Source organism: Engraulis encrasicolus, chromosome 13, assembly GCF_034702125.1.
Source record: "Engraulis encrasicolus isolate BLACKSEA-1 chromosome 13, IST_EnEncr_1.0, whole genome shotgun sequence".
Taxonomy (NCBI): domain Eukaryota; kingdom Metazoa; phylum Chordata; class Actinopteri; order Clupeiformes; family Engraulidae; genus Engraulis; species Engraulis encrasicolus.
Genome location: NC_085869.1, coordinates 22,329,577 through 22,352,076, shown reverse-complemented (window position 1 = coordinate 22,352,076; position 22,500 = coordinate 22,329,577). Strand labels below are relative to the sequence as shown.

The 22,500-nt window shown below is 49.5% G+C and overlaps 1 protein-coding gene across 10 annotated transcripts in view; it reads right to left on the bottom strand.

Annotated features, from left to right (window-relative positions):
* Positions 1-22,500, bottom strand: part of tns1b (tensin 1b) — a 320,407-nt gene that overhangs the window by 31,315 nt on the left and 266,592 nt on the right. For 8 of the 10 annotated variants that reach the window (XM_063213457.1, XM_063213461.1, XM_063213458.1 and 5 more), the window contains 3 exons: positions 16,679-18,481; positions 2,895-3,106; positions 1,884-2,037 (listed from right to left, as the gene is read on the bottom strand). In XM_063213457.1, coding sequence (XP_063069527.1) covers positions 1,884-2,037; positions 2,895-3,106; positions 16,679-18,481 — 2,169 coding nt within the window. The remainder of the gene's footprint in view (positions 1-1,883; positions 2,038-2,894; positions 3,107-16,678; positions 18,482-22,500) is intronic. The other 2 variants (XM_063213462.1, XM_063213467.1) reach the window with 1 other exon arrangement.

The following is a 22,500-nucleotide window of genomic DNA, read 5'->3' as shown; positions in this document are numbered from 1 at the left end:
AAAGCACTGTGAGTATGAGTGAGGGGGGGCCCTCCTTCTCATTCTCCCACTTCAACCTTGACTCCGCTTGCTTTGCAGGGGTCTGTTGCAGTGGACTTTTACAGGACTTTTATAAGGAGACGAGCAGGGGGAGGGAGGAGTTTTGGATGGATGTGGGTTGGATGAGGTAAGTAAAGTAAGTAATGCCATGTAGCGCCTCTTTGCACATGACTAATACACCAGCTTTTGTGTGTGTGTGTGTGTGTGTGTGTGTGTGTGTGTGTGTGTGTGTGTGTGTGTGTGTGTGTGTGTGTGTGTGTGTGTGTGTGTGTGTGTGTGTGTGTGTGTGTGTGTGTGTGTGTGTGTGTCTACGCGTGAGAGTATGTGTTTTCTTCGCCAGTTTAAGTAACTCCCTGCGTGCCAATGCGTTCACGTCTATAACTCTGCGTGCGTGTCTGTGCATTCATATATATACGAGACCCCACTGCAGCTGGGTTCACACGCCATGGAGGGAGGATGGAGGGGGATGTGGGAGAGGGGTGGGGATGGGGGTAGGGGAGGGGGCACGTTTCAGACGCCCACAGACACACGCACATCCCTGGGGAGCAGCAGAGCGCTAGGATCCTCTCTGGACTGGGGAGCAGAGGCCTGTCTATGAGCCAACAAACTGCTAACCACAAGTTAAGTTTGTTCGTGTGTGTGTGTGTGTGTGTGTGTGTGTGTGTGTGTGTGTGTGTGTGTGTGTGTGTGTGTGTGTGTGTGTGTGTGTGTGTGTGTGTGTGTGTGTGTGTGTGTGTGTGTGTGTGTGTGTGTGTGTGTGTGTGTGTGTGTGTCTGATTGTGTGTGTGTCTGTGTGTGTGTGTGCGTGTGCGTGTGTACTCATGTGTATATTTTTGAGAGTGCGCGTCAGCAGGTGAGATTGCACATCTGTGTGGAAGACAGTGTGTGTGTGTGTGTGTGTGTGTGTCTGTGTGTGTGTGTGTGTGTGTGTGTGTGTGTGTGTGTGTGTGTGTGTGTGTGTGTGTGTGTGTGTGTGTGTGTGTGTGTGTGTGTGTGTGTGTGTGTGTGTGTGTGTGTGTGTGTGTGTGTGTGTGTGTGTGCACGTGTACGTGTACGTGTGTGTGCGTGAGAGTGAACATCTGTGTGGAAGACTGTGCGTATGTGTTAGTGTGTGTTGATGTGTGTCTATGTGTGTCTGTGTGTGTGTGTGTGTGTGTGTGTGTGTGTGTGTGTGTGTGTGTGTGTGTGGTGTGTGTGTGTGTGTGTGTGTGGTGTGTGTGTGTGTGTGTGTGTGTGTGTGTGTGTGTGTGTGTGTGTGTGTGTGTGTGTGTGTGTGTGTGTGTGTGTGTGTGTGTGTGTGTGTGTGTGTTTTGAGTGAGGTTTCTCTCTGGTTTCCCTGTTGCCCTACGGCTAACTGTTAGCTTTGACTCATTTGAACCAGGCTGTAAACTACCGTGATTTACTGCCATTCTTTATGGTGCTGAGACGTTTTGCTGTTGGCCCATAGACAGAGGGTTAATGTAAAGTATTTGAAATATTTTTTTTTTGAGAGAGAGAGAAAAAAATAGAGAATTTTTATATACAAGTAAGCCCACCACCAGAGTTAAAGCACTGTAGAAAATACAGCTGGACAAATCCAAACATTACTGCATCCTATTACACATATTAAAATGGTGCAGGTTTTTATAGTGACCACACACATTGTGAAACTGAGCAGAGTAATAATTCTTAACAACTGTTTTTGAGTTATTTCCATTACATTATACCTTGCTGTATATCAAGACACTAGTTACTTCCAAATTACTGTTTCAGATTCACTCTCTGTTGTCTCCCTTTATCCTCAATTACTAGAATATAAGCCCTTGACTCAACGGCGCCCTCTCCCTCCAGGCGGGGGAACTTACACATGTTGAAGTAAGGGGTTTGTGGCGAGACAGGGAAGGCGGGGGTTTGGGGGAAAACCTCACCACCGATGGTGGGGGTGGGGGTGGGGCTGACTGGCCCTCCGTCCACCTCCTCGAAGGCCTCCCGGTAGCTGTGCTTGATGCATCCCAATCCCTGTACAGAGGACACACACACAAATAAAGACACAGTCACATATGCACGCATGCACACGCGCATACACACACATACATGTCAGAACGCATACAGACAGATAGACAGACAGACAGACAGAGACAGACGCAGATGCAGACGCAGACACAGACACAGACACACACACACACGCATGCATGCACGCACACACACGCACGCACACACACACACAAAACACATACAAAGTTAAAAACTCAAGAGTCTCATTACTAAGGACATCCTCATGAGGGATTAAAATGAAAGCTCAAAGAAATACTAATGTAACAGTAGCCTCTTACTGCGGATGAGGTCAGCGGTGGGCCTATTCACTATTTGCTGAAAATATAACATAACAACATTGCTATGACAGTACAGAGAGCCTTACACAAGTAACAGAATAAGACATAGCCATCACAATTTTGGTGACCGTAAGGTTTATAACATAGGCTCTGCGCTAAGGGGTTAATAGTTGTGGAGCTGGCCCTACCGTGGCTGATATGGTAGGGCACACGTTTACCACTCGGCCGACCCGGGTTCAATTCCCGGTTCGGGTCCTTTGCCGATCCTTCCCCATCTCTCTCTCCCAGCTCACTTCCTGTCTACTCTCCACTATCCTGTCTCACAGAAACCATTAAAGGCTGAAAAGCCCCCCAAAAAAATCTTTAAAAAAAAATAGTTGTGGAACTGATGTGCAGGTAGCGTTTTTTGGGCTCCATAAGAGGGGCCTACCTCCTTGGTTACTCTACTCTACTCTACTCTACTCTACTCTACTCTACTCTAGTTGTGAAGCTGATGTGCAGGTAGTGTTTTCGGGCTCCATAAGAGGGGGGGGTCTAGTCTACCTCTTTGGGCCGCCCCCCGGGGTTGAGGGCGATGGTGTTGGCCAGCTCGGGGGAGATGCAGCGGATGGGGGAGCGCAGCGGCTCCGTCTCCACAGGGCTCTGGGGCTCCGGGACGGCTCCTCCTCCTCCTCCTCCTCCTCCTCCCTCGATGGGGAGGCGCTGGTGTCCCAGGACATCATTCTGGAAGGACGGTACGTCACGAGACTCGACTCCTGTGAAGGAGAAGGAAGCGCACACACACACACACAGCTGTTATTGTCATGCAGAAATAAAGTCTATTTTTAGAGCTTGAATAGACAGAATGTACTGCAATTGTTACAAAAAGAGATTCTTTTTTTTCGTAGGAAGCAGAGACAAAGTTACAACAGCCTTGCTGCACACACCGTGTCCTCACAGCTCCCCTACAAAACTTTTTTTTTTTTTGAGTGAATGAAAACTCCCTCCACAGCTGCAGAATATTAGGAGGTGTTCAACAGGAAACAATGTCCTCATTCAATGTTCTCACATTACTACCCCTGATAAGGTGAAATAAAAAAAAACCCCGACATCAGCCATCAGAGAAAGGGTAGCTATAGATGTATTATTATGCCTTTGCTTTTTTTATCTGGCTAATGCAGCGGTGGTGGCTAACGGTCCGAGTGGCGCGGTGCGGCGGGGCCTCAAAGGGAGCCTTAAGCTCATTTCGGCAAGTCGAGGTTGATACAAAGAGCGCTCAGTGTAAAACAAACAGGATTTGGGTAAGGCTCTTAACCTCTGTGTGCTTCTGTGTCGTGTGTTTGCATTTGTGTGTGTGTGTGTGTGTGTGTGTGTGTGTGTGTGTGTGTGTGTGTGTGTGTGTGTGTGTGTGTGTGTGTGTGTGTGTGTGTGTGTGTGTGTGTGTGTGTGTGTGTGTGTGTGTGTGTGTGTGTGTGTGTGTGTGTGTGTGTGTGTGTGTGTGTGTGTGTGTGTGTGTGTGTGTGTGTGTGTGTGTTGGTGCATTAACAACAGAGCACTGGGCTAGTCTGGTATATGTGCGGGCCTAGCTCAAGTGGCAGCCCGCCTGCCCAAAGGATGAGCCTGTGCTACACGAGGGCAAGAATAAATTGCGTAACCGATCGCAAAGGAAAACCCAATTCTATTACGCTGACTGAATATCCTCCAGACATGTGTTTGTAATGTCAGTATCCATTTGCACGAAGTACGTTCCTGAGTATACACACGACTCCAAGTACACTCTCTGAGTGGACACAGAAGAGTGCAATTCAGACCCACCCAGCCAGTTTTTTGGCCACTGGAGGTATCCATCCGAGTGTTCATTTGTTCAGACAGTGTCCAAGTACACCCGCCCACATACATGGCCCAGTGCGACAGACCGACAGACAGCACAAATGACTACTTCTCTTTCTCTGTTTTTGGTGTGTACGAGGGAAACCAAGGCAACAGGGGCTGGGAAAAATATTTGCTATTGCTAAGCATTGGGTCATCTATGTCCGCAGTTGTAGAGGGAGAAGGGTGGTGGAGGAGGTGAAGGAGGAGAAGGGACACTCCTTTTTCTTTCTCCACAATCCTCCCCTCCGTCTGCAACCACAGCGGTCAGGGATAGCCAATGAAGACAAATGGATCAAGGTTCTCTCCCCACGACTTTCCAAAAAAGGACTTTTCTGCATTCGATGTCAACACAGAAAGGAAGGAAAAGCTCCAGGCTGTGTACATCTGTTTTCTCCTGGTTTTCCGAGCATTCTCTCTCCATGCCTTTCTTAATTCCCTGTAGCTAAGCTATGCGTGATGATGTCACTGAGGATGAGCTAAGATTCTTTTGTGGGAAAGAAACCAAGGGAGGGAGAGAGAGAAAAAAAAATCTTTCAAAGAAACAAAAAAAAGTTGTGAAACACATGGCATCCATCTGCTGCAATATATTTGCGATTCTCGATCTGTGCCCCATGACATCATCGCTGCTCTGGCACCGCCCCCCTTGGTGGTAAACCCACCAACCCAAGACAACCCCGACTTGTTGAAGTGAACTGATCTGAGGAGAAGAGAGGAGGAGGGAGAAGACAGGGGAGGAGAGGAGAGGAGAGGAGATCAGGAGGGAGAGGAGAGGGGAGGAGAGGAGAGGAGAGGAGAGGAGAGAGGAGAGGACAGGAGAGGAGAGGAGAGGAGAAGAGAGAGGAGAGGAGAGGAGAGGAGAGGAGAGGAGAGAAGAGGAGAGGAGAGAGAAGAGAGAGGTGCATCATTTCAAGAGAAATCTTGGGGTGCTCTGGTCTGTCACGTGACGGGGGCCTCCAAGTGCTTGTACTGTAGTGTAGTCCGCTTCTCCTCTATGGGGCGTCACACACCAGGACGGGCCTGGAAACGAAACACGCAAACCAGATGGGGAGGGACAGCAGCGGGCGGCGCTCAACAGCTGTGCGTGTCAAACACTGCAGCCCGTCTCCTTAGCGACGGGAGCAGCGAGGGCCTAAATGGATTCAAGCTGCCGCTCCTCCAGCCCTGGGAACCCTGCTCTGGGCCATCTCATGTGTGTGTGTGTGTGTGTGTGTGTGTGTGCGTATGTGTGCGTGTGCGTGTGTGTGTGTGTGTGTGTGTGTGTGTGTGTGCATGGGTGTGTGTGTGTGTGTGTGTGTGTCTGTGTGTGTGTGTGTGTGTGTGTGTGTGTGTGTGTGTGTGTGTGTGTGTGTGTGTGTGTGTATTGCATTTGTGTATGTTTGTGTATGTTTGTGTATGTTTGTGTGTGCGTGTGTGCGTATGCGCGTGTATGTAAAACTACGTCGCCCCTTTGTCTCCAAATTGTCGAGCCGAGTTGTGAGAGAGCGAACAAACACGGGAGAGGTGAGAGGAAAGGCTACTTTTCAAACTTTCCCCTCAGACATAAAAATGCTCCCCGCTGTTTCTTCTGCAGGTTGGTGCGCCTACACAAACGGCACGCTACAGTAGAGTAGAGCACGACGACACGCATGGCTTTGTGGAACACCGCCGCTAAGAGAAATGCGTGGGCAGTGTTCCGTTCCCGAGGAGGTGTTCCGTTCCTGAAGCTCTCTATTAGCACTCCCCACTAGACCATTGTCAAGGGTGCACCGAGCGTGTAGCACAGTGGTTCTCAACCTTTTTTGAACAAACGCCCACCCCATGGCCTCATCACAAGCCTAAAACAGCAAAGAAGACGCGCTCACACTATCGCCTAATGGCTTTCACAGTTCTTAACTGGGTGCTGAGTTCCACATAAACCATACATGAATAAAGAAAGCAAAGGACAGCACTCTTCAGATTTGATTGTGCTTATTCGGCCACAAACGTTTCGGGCAGAGGAGCCCTTCTAAACTCATCACAAGTCTCCCAATGCCCCCTTGACCTCATCATAAGCCTGACAATGCCCCCCTTTAGTATTAAAAAATGAAATGGACTAAGAAACACTAGTGTAGCATAGCACTGACACTGCAGTATAGTTCTTTGGCTACCGTTTGTCCACACACCACCTGCACCACCTCCTGACCATATCTGAAAGTTATACAAAAAAAGACTTCCTGAAGCTCTACATTAGTTTCTACACTATTCCATTGTGAGGAGCGCCAGGGGCGCTGCTGGAAATGCTGGGCCCCATGAAAGATTTGAATTTTGGGCCCCCTTAAGGGCCCCTCTCAGTGCTTGGGCCCCCTTAAGGGCCCCTATCAGTGCTTGGGTCCTTAGAATCTGTACCACTTTCCGCCCCCCTAGCGGCCCCCATGAGGGGCGCACTTCCCATACAGCATGTGTGGACCCACAAACTGCCCCGAACCCTAGTAGCTAACACTCCAGGGCTACTGGGTGCTCCACCACCACCTGACCGCATCCGGAAAAAAACAAAACAAAAACCAAAAACAGAAAAAGAGTTCCTGAAGCTCCCAACGCAGTTTCCGCAGTACCATTGTCAAGGGTAATGCGGTAAGCATGTAGCATGTGGACTCCTGGACCACTGTGTGCTCCTAAACCACCACCACCTGGCCATAGCAAAATAATAACAGTTCCGGAGGCCCTGCATTACTTTCCCCTAGCACCATTTGTTAAGGGCGCGCTTAGCGTGTAGCATGTTGACCCAAACAGTATCAAGCCACAGCTACAGTACAGTACACAGACTACTGGGTTTCCTAAACCACCAATACCTGATAATACAATACCTGTATTGAAAAAAACAATACCAGTTTCCACACTAAGATTGTCATGGGAACACAGAGCATGTAGCACGCAAACAGTCCCAAAGCCCAGCTACAGAACACTCCTGCTCCCAAACCCTTAACACCTGACCAAAACAAAAAAACACAAGAAAACAGTCCTGCCTGTAGGGACTTTGTTATTACCCACTTGCTACATACGTTCTAATACAGTGTCTCTGCACAGAGACTTGATTCTTCCCGGAGTCGATTTATTAGGCCTTTGTCTGTCATCTAAATGTTAAAACAGAGGGAAAGGGGAGTCGTCTTGAAAGGAGGCCAGTGTCTCCTCGCCTTGGTATTGTTCCCGGAGAGGTTGGCACTCTGTATCTTGTGACATGCACTCGATGGGATTCAAGACAGAGTGGCCTTTGTGTTTTCGTAAGCGAGAGAAGGAGCCGCCCGCCTCTCGCTCTTACAAAAAAAACCCTTAACTCTTCGGCATAATACAAACGCAATTTGTTTGTTGGGCAACCAGTCTCACCCCACAGCCTAGGGTGGAAAGGAGTCCAAAATGGTTGGAAAATAAGTTTCAAATTGCCTCGCAACTGATAAGGAGAAAAATTGAGGGTGAAGGAAAGGAGGAGGGCCAGGGCGTGGGTGGGGAAAGTCAAACCTTGTGACTGATAAGAGATGGCGCAGCTTTTTTTTTGTTTCAGGAAAAGAGGTGGAATGATAAAAGAGTACAGGGGAGAGAAAATGAAAGGCAAAAACAGGGTGAAGAGAGAAACGGAGAGAAACAGGGATAAAGGTGCAGTACATGTTAGAAATGATAAAGAATAGGAAAATGATAATGCCAATACAAGATGTGTTATGTAAAGAAACAGTGGGATAAACACATTCACACACACACACACACACACACACACACACACACACACACACACACACACACACACACACACACACACACACACACACACACACACACACACACACACGCACGCACACACACACACACACTCAGTAAGTAAATGAGTAAAAAACCGAAATGAGGCAGGTGTGAGAGGGGAACAAACCAGGAGGGGAAAGAGGGCGATGATTGGGCTCTGTAGCAGGAGGCTGAGGGGTGCTGGAGCCTTCACTGAGGCCCTGGAGACGAGCCGTGTACTCTGAACCCCGCAGAGGAGGAGAGGAGGGCAGGAGAGGAAGATAGGAGGAGAGGAGGAGAGGAGGAGGAGATGAGGAGGGGAGGAGCAGAGGAGGAGAGGAGGGGAGGAGAGGAGGAGAGGAGGAGAGGAGGAGGAGATGAGGGATGAAGAAGAGGAGGATGGGAGTAAGGAAGAAGAAGAGGAGGAGGGTAGGAGAGAAAGAGAGGAGGGGAGGAGGAGGAGAGGAGAAGAGGAGGAGGGGAAGAGCAGAGGAGGAGAGGAGGAGAGGAGGAGAAGAAGAAAAGGAGAGGAGGAGATGAGGAGGAGAGGATGAATGAAGAAGAAGAGGATGGGAGTAAGGAAGAAGAAGATGAGGAGGGGAAGAGCAGAGGAGGAGAGGAGGGGAGGAGAGGAGGATAGGAGGAGAGGAGGAGGAGATGAGGGATGAAGAAGAGGAGGACGGGAGTAAGGAAGAAGAAGAGGAGGAGGGTAGGAGAGAAGGAGAGGAGGGGAGGAGGAGTTGGAGAGGAGAAGAGGAGGAGGGGAAGAGCAGAGGAGGAGAGGAGGAGAGGAGGAGGAGAGGATGAATGAAGAAGAAGAGGATGGGAGTAAGGAAGAAGAAGAAGAGGAGGATGATGATGATGGAGTGGAAAATGAAGAGGCGCCAGAGTTGATCCACGGACATCCACAAACCAGATAGAGAGAAACGGAAATGAAAAAAGAGAAAGAGAAGAAAAACAACAATCATTATCTAAATTAGACAATTTTCACGAGACATCACGAGTTGTATTCAAGAGAACGTGTTCTGGTTGCTAGAAGTGATGTCACGCTCAAGTGGATTACTCCATGCACTTGTCTCACATCACACAGGGACGTGATAAGCCAGACGTCGTATCTGCGGCGCTTTAGCGTTAGCGGCGATGGCAAATGCAGACAAAGTGTTTCTCATATCCCCCTTCTCCCTCTCCCTCGCTGAGCTGAGCTGAGCTGCTGGCGCGGGATGATAAGCAGAGCTGCCTATCTGTTCCTATGACCTCCTAAATCACACAGGCAAAGTGCACGTGTCACCTGCTGACGTCACTTCCGCTTCCGGATCAAGCTATTCCCGTCGAGGAGCTACTCGGACGAAATTAAGTTTCTTCTCGTTTTTCTCCTAAAAGCTTTGTCTGAAACTTACAACTACAAACAACTGATTCGATGTAGTATTACTTTAGCGCTACCTTGTTATCACTCTTACAACAACATAAGCACATAGGCTAACCTCCCCACCATCCAAATAGATTTTTGCTTTCCACCAGGCTAGCCTACATAACTTTTTTTTTTTTTTTCTCGCCGAGCCCTACTCGGCTTTAGTTTCACCTCACCTCATAGTCAATTTTGCAACACTACACCAACTATCTCGCAAAAATAACCTTTTCTGCTGCATCCGCAGACCTAATTATGGCCAACTCTACCTGCGCCTGCAGTGATCTAGCTAATGCTAATGAAAGACTAGCCAAAGCCAACATGACGATTGAAACACTTAGACGTGACATTCGCCGGCTACAATGCGAGGTAGTCATAAAATCCCATAACACCACGTTGAAACACCAAACCAGTAATACTAGCGCCAACCTAACTACACTATCTTTTTTCCCCAGCCACAGCAAACACCAGCCGAAGTCCCCCCCGAATCCACCGTGCTCCACTCCCGCGCGTCGTAGCTGGACGGAGGTGGTTAACGGCGGCAGGGGAGTACTGCAGAAATGTTCACCACCTCTAGTGACTAGCAATCGTTTTTCTGTACTTGACTCAGTCATCGATGCAGAAACTGACCCTGTCCCCCCCTCCCACCAGGTGCCCAAGCCTCTACCACAAAGAGTGCGTCCAGAAGCCGCCGGGACCCTCGCTACCCCCAGGCAAATCACCCCGAGAGCCAGCCTGCCCATTCAGAACCCCGGCGACCATCAACAGTCCTCATAGGATCTTCGATGGTTCGCCACGTAAACCCTACGAAACGCCCAGACGTGGTGCCTACCTGGAGCTCTCGTAGCCGATGTCCAGTCGAATGTGCCGGACGCGCTGTCACAGTATCCTACTGCCACAACTCTCATCGTCCACGCAGGCTCCAATGACATCCGGCTGCAGCAGTCTAAAAAACTTGAGTCCGATTTCCTCTCCCTTATTAATACCCTTAGCAGCACTGGAAAAAAAATACGCTATCTCAGGCCCCATCCCCTCTGTTTGTTTCTCTGCCTTCCAGTTCTCCAAATCCGCCAACTGCACGTCTGGCTGATAAGACACTGCCGCCAAAGAAGCCATTCCCTACGTTGACAACTTCTCCGCTTTCTGGAACCGCCGTAACCTCTTCGCACGAGATGGAAGGCACTTAAACAGATCTGGCGCTCGTCTCCTCGCGACCAACCTAGAGCTGACCCTCGAAGCCCACCGGTCTTGGATTGACTAACAGGTGTTTCAAATCCAAAGCACTACACCAATTTAGACACTGCGTGCCCAACAGAGAGTTCCCCTCTAGCTATCCACGCTGTCACTACCCGTAGGAAAGCTCGCAGATATAGACCCTGGTTGTGTACACAACAACCTAATTACGATTGCACCTGAACGCATAAACAATAGCTCTACTACTTTGAATGTTAATGCTGCATTACTTAACGTGCAGTCCTTGACCAACAAAAGCTTCGTAGTAAACCAGCTGGTCTCGGACAAAAACATAAGCTTTATGTTCCTTACCGAAACATGGCTTAAAGACGACGGGGCTGCTACTTTTATTGAGGCTTGCCCTTCCGATTACAAATTCCTTCACGCCCGAGACCAAAGAAACGAGGCGGAGGCGTAGCCATACTTTTCTCCAACAAATTTAATTGTACTAAGATGAATCTGGGCTCTTTCTCTTCATTTGAATACTTGGCAATGAGGGTCCAAGCAAACCTCAAACTGATCATTATTGTTCTGTACCGCCCACCGAAATTCTCTTCGTCATTTCTATCTGATTTCTCCACTTCATGTCGGACGTACTTACTAACTATGACAAAGCAATAATTGCTGGCGACTTTAATATCCACGTAAATAAATCAGACGACGCAATAGCCAAGTCTTTCTTAGACACATTAAATGGATTCGGTGTCGTCCAGAATGTTACAGAACAGCCTACCCATCGAAAAGGCAACACACTTGACCTTGTTATTTCACATGCACTTGACATCAACAATATATCGGTCACGGACGTCGGCCTCTCCGACCACCACTGTGTGTTTTTGATTTTGACATTTCAACACAAATTAGCACACCCAACAATGTCATTCACAGGCGACGCATTAATGCCTCTGCTGAGCTTAAGATTTCAGACCTCATCAAATCAGGTGACCTACTAAATGGTCACTGCACACCTGATGAAATGGTTGATAGCTTCAACAACAACTTTAAGAGGGATTCTAGATAACATAGCTCAATTAGAACGACGACAAGAACAGAGGTAGGTATTCACCTTGGATGAATGACTCACTTAGAGCCTTAAAAAGAAAATGCAGAGTAACCGAGCGTCTTTGGAGGAAAACTAAATTAGAAGTCCACAGACAATCCCTTAGGGATGAGATCTCCTCCTACAATAATGCGGTACGCTCAGAGAGAAAAGCATATTTTTCCAAAATCATAACAGACAACCAGCATAATGCGAAAGTTCTTTTTTCCACTATTGACCACCTGCTTAATCCAACACATAGCAATAACAACCTATATGCAGCATCACATGCCAAGTGCGAGGAATTTGCTAGATTTTTTAATAAAAAGATTGCCGACATTAGAGAAGGCATCCAAGGTGGAAACGCAGCAACCTCTGTCGCCCACTCAGGCGATACACCGAGGGGAGGGTTAAAACCCCCCTAGGAGACATGAGAGCTTCCAAAATTTTTGTCCAACTACAGAGGACGATCACTGTAAAATAGTCAGGGAAAGTAAGCAGTCTACCTGCAGCCTTGACGCGATCCCCACATATCTGCTAAAAAACGTACTCGGTTGCTTAGCAGCACCTTTACTGCAAATTGTTAACACCTCTATGCTTACAGGCATTTTTCCAAGCTCATTCAAAACAGCCATGGTAAAGCCACTCCTAAAAAAGACAAAATTTAGATCAGAATTCTTTAAACAAACTACCGACCTATATCAAACCTCCCTTTATAAGCAAGGTACTAGAAAAAAGTTGTATTTAAACAGCTTAATCAACATCTGGCTGGGAATGATATCTTTGGAAAAATTCCAATCAGGCTTTAGAGCCAACCATAGCACCGAAACAGCACTAACCAAAATAATAAGTGGATCTTAGGCTCAACACTGCGCAAACAAAGTTTCAGCACTTATCCTCCTCGACCTCAGTGTGCGCCTTTGACACGATAGACCACAACATACTAATTGACGCCTTGATCTTGGGTAGGCTTGTCCGGTCACACGTCTTAGAGTGGTTCAAAACATATATTACAGGAAGACAGTTTTTTGTCACCATCGGAGAATACGTCTCCAACAAGTATGATGTGCCTTTTGGAGTTGCTCAGGGTAGTTGCTTGGGCCCTCTCCTCTTCTCTCTCTATATGTTGCCCCTGGGCTCCATCATCAGAGAGCACAATGTTGATTTTCATAGCTATGCCGATGACACTCAACTATATATCTCTGTCGAGCCTAGCCAAACCACTGCCATTCATGCCTTGACTAAATGCATGTCTGCCATTACAGATTGGATGAACAGTAACTTCCTAAAATTAAATGAAGATAAAACTGAAGTGTTGCTCATTGGGCCTAAGAAAAAACGTGCAAAACTCCACTCAAGCCTAGGTGACCTAAGCATACACATTAAAGATAAGGTTACTAGCCTGGTGTGGTCATAGACTCGGATTTGAGCTTTGAGCCTCACATCAACAAGATAACAAAATCTGCTTTTTTCCATCTTAGAAATGTCAACAAAGTGCGCGGCTTGGCCCCCCGACAAGACGCTGAGAAAACTTATTCATGCCTTTGTCACCAGTAGGATAGACTACTACTGCAATGCTCTTTTCTCTGGTCTCCCAAAAAAATTAATTGACAAATTGCAACTCATTCAAAATTCTGCGGCAAGAATCCTAACAAGAACCAGAATGAGAGAGCACATCTTCTCCTGTCTTGGCAGACCTGCACTGGTTACCTGTCTCATACAGAATCGACTTTAAGATTCTGCTCACAGTATTTAAAGCATTAAATGGACTTGCCCCAGCTATATCTCAGACATGCTCTCTTTTTATGCCCCTGCTCGAGCTCTCAGGTCCACTGATGCCAAGCTGCTAAGGACCCCACCCCCCCGCAGAAGAAGATCGGCGACGCCGCGTTTGCCTGCTATGCGCCCAAGAGATGGAACACCCTCCCCATCGAGATCCGATCAGCCACCTCCGTCGACTCCTTTAAGAAGCAGCTGAAGACCCACCTCTTCATCCTTGCCAACTCCTAGCTGCCAGAACGTTCATAGTGTCCCAGCCGCCGCAGTGCCCTTACTACTCGCAATCCAGCCCTGGCAGGGGGCTCCCCTAGGTGGCCGCTGGTCTCTGCCTGAGGTTTCTTCCTGACTACAGGGGGTCTTTTTTCTCAGACCTCACTGAGCTTTTTTTCCCCCTCACAAACTATGAATCAAGCGAAAGGGAGTTTTTCCTCACCCCTGATGCCACCAGGGGCCGCACCTGAGCGCCCAATCTCTGTGTGACTATCTATGACTTATGATAGGCCCAGCCACTATGGACCTTACACATCTAAGAATCCTGGTCCTAACCTACGTTGACCTTTTGACTCTACATTCTCCGTCTATCTCTTCTTCCTCTGCCTTCCTGCTTTTTCTGCCTCTCCTCTATACCTCTCCTTTTAAATCTATCTCTCCTCTCCTTTTAAATCTATCTCTAACAATGTTTTTTTCCCATTTGTTAAGCACTTTGAGTTACATGCCTTGTATGACACAGTGCTATACAAATACAATTATTATTATTATTATAAGAGCAGACCGCACCACAAGCAAGGGGGTAGGTCAGCAGCACCTACAGCCACATATGCACGCCACGCACACACGCATGCATGCACTCACATGCGCACGCACGGAAACACACACACACACACACACACACACACACACACACACACACACACACACACACATATGCACGCACGCACGCACGCACGCACACACACACACACACACACACACAGCCCACCCAAACTGAATCACACACACACACACACACACACACACACACACACACACACACACACACACACACACACACACACACACACACACACACACACACACACACACACACACACACACACACACACGCGCACACACACACACACACACCCAAACAGAATCACACACACACACCCTATCCAAATACAATCAGACAGTCCCTCTGTCTTTTTGACACACGAGTCAGACACATGCACACTCTCACACCGTACTGTAAGGGTACAGCACATACACTTACATGCTGCTCACTGCCTTCTCTTAAGCCAGCTATCTTTCCTAGAGTCAACACAGAGGCGAACGCCGCTGTTTTCTTTCAGTCTGCCATAAAAGACACACAGGCAGGGAGGTAAGGGAGGCAGGGAGGCCACCACCACTCAGGGCAGTTAGGCAGGCACAGTCTGGAGCAGTGTTGCCAGATTGGGCATTTTTCCGCCAAATTGGGCTGCTTAGGATGACCGTCTGCAGGTATAAATGGCATTTAGCAGAAAAAAACGCCCCATTTTTTGCAAATAGAAATCAATAGAATTGGGTAGGATTTATTGCTTCCAGGCGGGTTTTGAGTATTTTTTTTTGGGCTGCTGGAAATCATCAGCCTCATCTGGCAACCCTGGTCTGGAGCCTCTTATCACCTCCATTTCCCCGCCATCTCCCTTGCACTACCCTTATAGCCGGGGCTCGTTCAGCCTGTTGATTGCCAATGCCATGTTTGTTTGAGATTAGAGAGGCCCCGGTCCGCCGGTCCAGGCTCTGGCTCTGGCTCTTTGTGGAGAGTTCTCTTCCTGCCCTGACATCCATCTCCGAGAGCCTCAACCCCAGGCTCCCTATCAGATGACCTACGACCGAACGGCCTTCCCTTTCCACAACGGGACCAGTCTGCCCGCCTCCTCCGCCGATTACGCAACCTCGCCGTGTGTAAATATTTATGATGAGCACTGGACTGAACTCGCCCCGATGAGTGCTTCATTTTTGTTGAGTATGCTAGCTGTGCTTTCGTGTAGATGTGGTCGTGCTGTGGTGGCTATCTGAATTGTGAAGGGTACAGCTGAGACTTAGCGGCTATTGCAAGGGTTGACCACAAGGTGGCAGCCATGCAATCGAAACCTGTTACAGCTGAGAACAGACTTCAGTCTAGGGAGGCGTCGTCGGTTTACTCTCTCCTCCATTTCTCAAACTTGACAGCACCATGGCAGGCTGAGCGCTCGCTGGCACTTTTGGCAAAACACGACTTGTGAGGAGAGGAGAGTCAACAAGTATTTATCGACAGCAACTACAGCTCTAAAGGGCGTTTTGGAGAAGCCTCTCGCATGAAGTAAAAGATAGTAGAGAGACTAGATGACCACTGGTCAGTAAGAGAAAGAAGAGTGAGAGAAATAGATAGAGAGAGAGAAATAAAGTAAAGAAAGAAGTAAGAAAGTAAAGAAAGAAAGAAAGAGAGAGAGAGAGAGAGAGGAAAGAGATAGTAAAGAAAGAAAGAAAGTTAGAAAGAAAGTAAGAAAGAAAGAAAGAACGAAAGAAAGACAGAAAAACAAAAAGAAAGAAAGAAAGAAAGAAAGAAAGAAAGAAAGAAAGAAAGAAAGAAAGAACGAAAGAAAGAAAGAAAGAAAGAAAGAAAGAAAGAAAGAAAGAAAGAAAGAAAGAAAGAAAGAAAGAGAAGTATATGGTAAAGAGGGAGTGAGTGTTGCACCAGATGCACGGTGCACTGCACTTCACGTTGCTTCTGGGCCTGGCTGTCTGGCGTTCAGGCTGGCGTGTGAGGAGCAGCAGCAGGAGCGAGCAGCAGCAGCAGCAGCAGCAGCGGCCCCAGGGCACCAACGTGGCCTGATTGAGTTGGCAGCGCACGAGCACAAAGCCCTGCATTGTGTGACCTCACTTCGCTCATGTCAACACCGACGCACTAACTTCAGGGCGAGAGGAGGAAGAAAGAAAGAAAGAAAGAAAGAAAGAAAGAAAAAAAGAAAGAAAGAAAGAAAGAAAGAACAAAAAAACCCTCCTTCTGCTCTATTTTGTGCTACAAAAAAAGTCAAAAAATTGTCCTGAATAGCGATAATATGCCACGACACCACACAAAAAGACAAAAGAGCAGGCAGGCTGCACAGCACACCTCCAGGCACAGTGCTGTTAGAGCTTAGTGGCACTGGTTTAGCTGTTTGGGGTGATTAGTCACCGAGGAAGCACAATGAATCCAGTGGAAAAGAATATCAACTGACATGCTGAATTAGAGTAAATCCTAACCGAGACGTTTAGACAGGATGCCGACAATGTGTGGGGGCATGCCCTTACCTGCCACGCGGTGTGCGACTAAGCCCTCCACGTTGATGCTTGTCTCCTCTGGCTGGCTCTCCTTGGGGATGGGCGAGGAGGAGGCTGACTGGCTGCTCAGGGTGGCTGCTGCTGGGGCCTCCTGTGGCTCGGGGGAGGGTGACACCACCACAGGGGCGCTGCTGGTGCCCGATGGAGGGTACGTGTTCAGGGGCTTCAGCTGCAGCTGGGCACCGAACGTGGGCGACGGGCTTGAACGCTGGACCTGCTGCTGCTGCTGTGGTGGTGGTGTCGGTGTTGTCGGGCCGGTCCGGTTTGGAGCGATCTCGACCTCGGTGGGGAAGGCGGGAATGCCGGTAGGGCCTGGCGTGTAGATGGCGGTCGGCCTCTGCTGGGGGACGGCAGCGACTTGTGGCTCCGCACGTCTCCCAGGAGTCTGATACTCCGCGTGGGGACTAGCGACTCCGGGGTAGCCTCCCATCGCCATCCCCATGTCGGCCTGGTAGGAGGGCCTGGCCTGGGTCTGGGAGAACGAGGGCTGGGTGGTCACCACTCCGCCGTCTCCTCCGGCCCCTGTGGGGGCGCTGTAGGACTTGGGCACCTGGGCGGTGGCCTGCTGGGTGGCTGGTGGTGGCTGGGTGAGCGCGGGGTCCAGGTCCAGCATGAGCATGTTGAGCGCCTCGATGGACTGCTCGATCTCCTGCTGCGAGGCGGCGCGCGGGAACTCGGGCAGGCTGTGGGTCTGCAGCGCCGGGCTGAAGTGGACGCCGTCGGTCGAGGGCACCTCCGGCACGCCGTACTGCTGCCAGACGTTCAGGCCGCGCTGCACCGCCTCCCGGCTGCTGGTGGTGCGCGCGGGCGCCTTGGGCAACGTGCCGCCGGCGCCGACCCCGACCCCGACCCCCCGCTGCAGCTGCTGCTGCTCCGAGCCGAAGGACTGCGAGCGGTAGATGCTGCCGTTCTGGCTGGCGTAGCCGCTGGACGGAGGACCCGAGAAGTCGCCCATGCGCTCCTGTGCCGACGAGGAGCTGCGCACCAGAGTCATGGGCTCCGGAGCTCTCTGCTGCAGCTGCTGCTGATGCTGCTCCGCGAGCTGCTGTGGCTGGGCCACCTTCTCCATGTACGACCCGTCCACTGCCTGCCCGTTGACGGGCGTCTCGGCCTGGTAGTAGAGGTCAGCGGGGGTGGCGCGGCCCCCCTCGAAGGACGACAGGGTGCCCAGGCTGTCCACGCTGTTGCCCTCGTGGCTGAGGGGCAGATCGTCGTCCAGGATGTCCGTCTCCCGGTCCATGCTGCTGTTGCCGCCGCCATGGCCGTTGACGTGCACCTGGGCTGGCACCAGGTGTAGCATGCCTCCCCCGACTACGCCAGCCGGGTATCCAGGCTGGTGCATGGGCGGCTCCTCCAGGCCGCTGAGGAGCTGGTCCAGCTCTTGCTTCTCCTCGGGGCTGAGGGGCTGCGTTTGCGGTGCCAGGGCTGGAGCCTCCTCCTCCTCCTCCTCCTCCTCCTGGCTCACTGCTGCTGGGGCCGACTGCTGTTGCTGGAGGTGGTGGTGGTGGTGGTGTTGGCCGATCGCCGGGGGTTCATCGGTGCGGTCGGTCTTGATGGAGGCGGTGGAGTTGCCTGAGTCGCTGCTGACGGACAGGGCGTGGTCGCCGGGTGCGAGGGTGTGGTCGACGCCCGTGGGGAGTCCCGTGACTTGGGACTCGACGACGGTCACGGGGAGGCCGTTGGCTGCGATGGTGACCGTGTCGTCCAGGGACTCTTTCTTGCGGACCTTGGCGTAGAGGCTGCCGTCCAGTGGGCCCTGCGTATGGATGACGTCTGTGGGTCAGAAGAGAGAAGAAAGAACAGAAAACATTACCACAACTTCAAATTTTAGAGTTTACTCCAGTGCACTTCAAACATGAGCCTCACTCCAAGCTAGTGCCCAATGCATCTTAAATATGGGAGGGTAGTCTAAGGCCAGTGTCTACGTCAGTGATTGTCTATCTGATGAACATTTAACATGTGCCATGGCACGGCCTGTGGAAAATCTCAAGTCAAACTCTGGTTGCCCAGATTACCATCTGAATTTGTTTGTGCATGAGTGTGTGTACCGTAAATTAAATGCTGTCTGTTTCTGTTTACTTTGTTTCTCGTTTTTTTGGGGGGGGTTATTTGTGTTTGTGTGACAGTGTGTGAACTGTTTATACCCCCCAAAACCACCTCACAATTAGGTGGCCGTGGTGGTGCCCAAATAAATCTCTTTTAAATTACACGAGTCAGCAAGAGGTAATGCATTGAATATTGCTGCCGACAGCCCACATCACGAGTTCTTGTTGGGCAGTAATCAGTGCTGCAATAGTCACAGCGTGACTCACATCTCTACCGGCTGCCAGTCTGGGTCTTAGAGGAACAGGAAATGGGGCAAACTATTGCCATTAACGACCATTTCTAATCAGGCGCGCGATTCCACAGACATCAGCCTGCATCCAACGAGCCTCCTGTTATCCTCTTTTCTAGTAAAACAAAAACACTCACTTGCAAATTCACAAAAAACAGACACTCACTAACTAAGCACAGCACTTTTTATTTCCGATTCCAGCAACACAAATACCGTCCACGAAGTAAGGTTGCCAATGCTGTTCTCCCTCCCCTCCCGTTTTCACCATCTTTTTTCCACATATTGTCACTCCATTACTAAATTATAAACTCATTTCCACACACACAATCCCACCTACAGTAATAAAACCCACACGTGAAAAGTCACATACAAAGACTTTCTCAGCATTTTCTTTTGCAAGGAACACATACAGTACAGTCAACATAGTTAAGATCGCCAACACTCCCCTCCCTCTCACTTTTTCGCTCTGTCTCACTCAGCTACCAAATCGCTAACTCACGCTCTCATTCTCACTCAGTCATTTCCCCCCACTCTCCCACTCCCATCCTACGGTGCGGTAGGCGGTACCAGAGCCCCACCCTTCAGGCGAGTAGTCGGGAGATCCCAGGAGAGCTGAGCCTGGGCCTGGAGGCAAGCCTGAGTGCATTCCAATATGCGACCTTGCGTCCTCCACTTGTGCTTGTGGCCTCGCCCCGCCTCCTGGCCCCTCCTCTGTGGAGAAAACAATTATGTTTCCCCGCTGTCAGCCTAGCCACAACAATTTTTGGGGGACTATACTTCATTCACCATCCAGTTTGCAAATGAGAAAATGACTTTACAATTCAGCTTTTGCAAGATATTGAAATATAATGCTGTTGTTAGTGATGTTATCACGACATATTACTTCCTGGTACGAGGCCACATGCTCAAGTGGAGGACGCAAGGTCGCATATTGGAATGCAGCCCCTGTGTCCAGAGTGGTGACTCAGACATGGAAAAATAGCCTCACACGAGAGGCCTGGAGGCATTTCCTGCCTCCTCGGAATCAAAGCATCATTTCCTGCACGCACACTAAGCACAACACACACCACCACCACCACCACATAAACACACAGAGACACAGCTACACAACCGTGCAAAGACACATGCGTACACACGTGCACACACCCATGCATGCGCACAGCACACACACATGCACAAGTAGAGTTCTTTACAAGAGACACACAAACACAAAGTGCGTGTGTGTGTGTGTGTGTGTGTGTGTGTGTGTGTGTGTGTGAGTGAGTGAGTGAGTGAGTGAGTGAGTGAGTGAGTGAGTGAGTGAGTGAGTGAGTGAGTGAGTGAGTGAGTGAGTGAGTGAGTGAGTGAGTGAGTGAGTGAGTGAGTGAGTGAGTGAGTGAGTGCGTGAGTGAGTGAGTGACAGAGAAAGAGAAAGAGAAACAAAATATACACAAACTCTATCACACACATGCACACGCACACGCACACACACACACACACACACACACACACACACACACACACACACACACACACACACACACACACACACACACACACACACACACACTGCTGCTGCTGCTGGGTGGCTGGTCAAGCTATTAGCCACAATGTAGCCAGTGACAATGGCCTCATTGTTGTCTTGTGGTCACGTCCTGTCACAACACATTATTCTGGACACTGATCCTCCACTACCAGAGAGCCTCTGCTCCTCAATTCCCACCACCCAGCCGCGCCATCAGAGATTCTTTAAGTATATAGAGATATGTCAACTTAATAGGTTTCTATGGGCACCTAACGTGACCAGGTTCCGGTCTGCCTAAAGGGGCGTGTCATAATGCTCCTAGCATTGAATAGAACAGTTCTTAAGTCTGCCTAGGTCTGCCTAAAGGGGGACCCCCCCCCTCCCCCTTGCAATAATAGAACCCGGAAACAATGGGCGAATGGAACCTCTCTCTCTCTACTCTCTCTGGCGCCATCATCAGTGCTAATCTTCTCACTGTCCCTCCACTCATAGCAATCTAATAAGGGAAGCTGACGGGGCGGGACAAACAGGTCAGTTGTCCCAGGCCCAGTGAGAAAGGGGGGCCAAAAATTGGCTCCCCATTACATTGCATGTATTGGTTAGGGGGTGCCCTTTCAGATGGCTTTGTTCTGGACCTGGCCAAAGCTGTCAACAGCCCTGAATCTAGTCATAATGTTTGCACCACGGCACAGCAAAAAAAAAAAAAAACCTGTGGCCATTGGCTATACGAAACTATCACAGCTAGTCAGCATTCTTAACTTTTCCCTCGACACTCCTCTCGTCTCGTTTATCTTTTAATCTCTCTATTTCTGTTCTTTGCTTGTTTGCAGTAGTTCACTTTTTTCTTTCTTCCTTTCCCCTTTCTCTCTCTTTTTTTCATGCACTCTCGCTCTCTTGTTGTATTACATAACAGACCATTGATTCAGCGGTGTGTCTGCGGCGCTGTGGGCGTGTACTGGACCGAGGCTCCCATGATGCTTTGCATGTCGTCCCTGCTGATGCATGAAGGAGATAAGGTGGGCCAGAACAACATGGACGAGGACAAGAGCTGCTGCCGTCACAGCTACTACACTGCTGCCGCTAAGGACCCACAATTTTTAGCATGGAGTATAACCAAGAAAAAAAAACACGCACATGTGTCTCAAAAAAGTGTTATGAAAGTGTAAAATGAAAATAAGGTCAGCACAGCGAGCTCCCGTTTCTGTTATTTTAATGTGACATTTCGGGCATCCTGCCCTTCATGATGACACACACACATTAAAACAATAGAAACGGGAGCTTGGTGTCCAGAACAACATGGAGGACAAGAGCTGCTGCCGTCACAGCTACTACACTGCTGCCGCTAAGGAAACGCAATTCTTATCAGGCCCTATTCAATACAACCAGAACTTCAGCATCACTAAAAAATAGAGCTTGTTACAGTAAGAACAACACACGCTTTTACGTAGTTCCTTTTAGACTTCTATTGTAAACAATGATTCGAAAGCACAACATGGGGCTATGGTCTGGTTACTCAGTATAAAAAACATGGAAGGAAGTGGCAGGAGGGTGCCCTTTCGCTACACCCCCAGACTCAAAGCTCTCCTGTCAGCACATGGGGCTTGAGGCATACAGGCTGGTCAACAGACCCCCAACACATACACACACACTTAGTATATAGACAAAGGTGGTCACTGGTGTGCCACAGTTACATAATTGTGTGTGTGTGTGTGTGTGTGTGTGTGTGTGTGTGTGTGTGTGTGTGTGTGTGTGTGTGTGTGTGTGTGTGTGTGTGTGTGTGTGTGTGTGTGTGTGTGTGTGTGTGTGTGTGTGTGTGTGTGTGTGTGTGTGTGTGTCTGTGTGTGTGTGTATGCGTTTGTGCACATCTACAGTAGATCTGGCAACGTGAAGTTCAAGTTCAGGGCTGCGGCTTCACACTAACGTTTACTAATCGGTCCTCTCTGAATCCTCAAT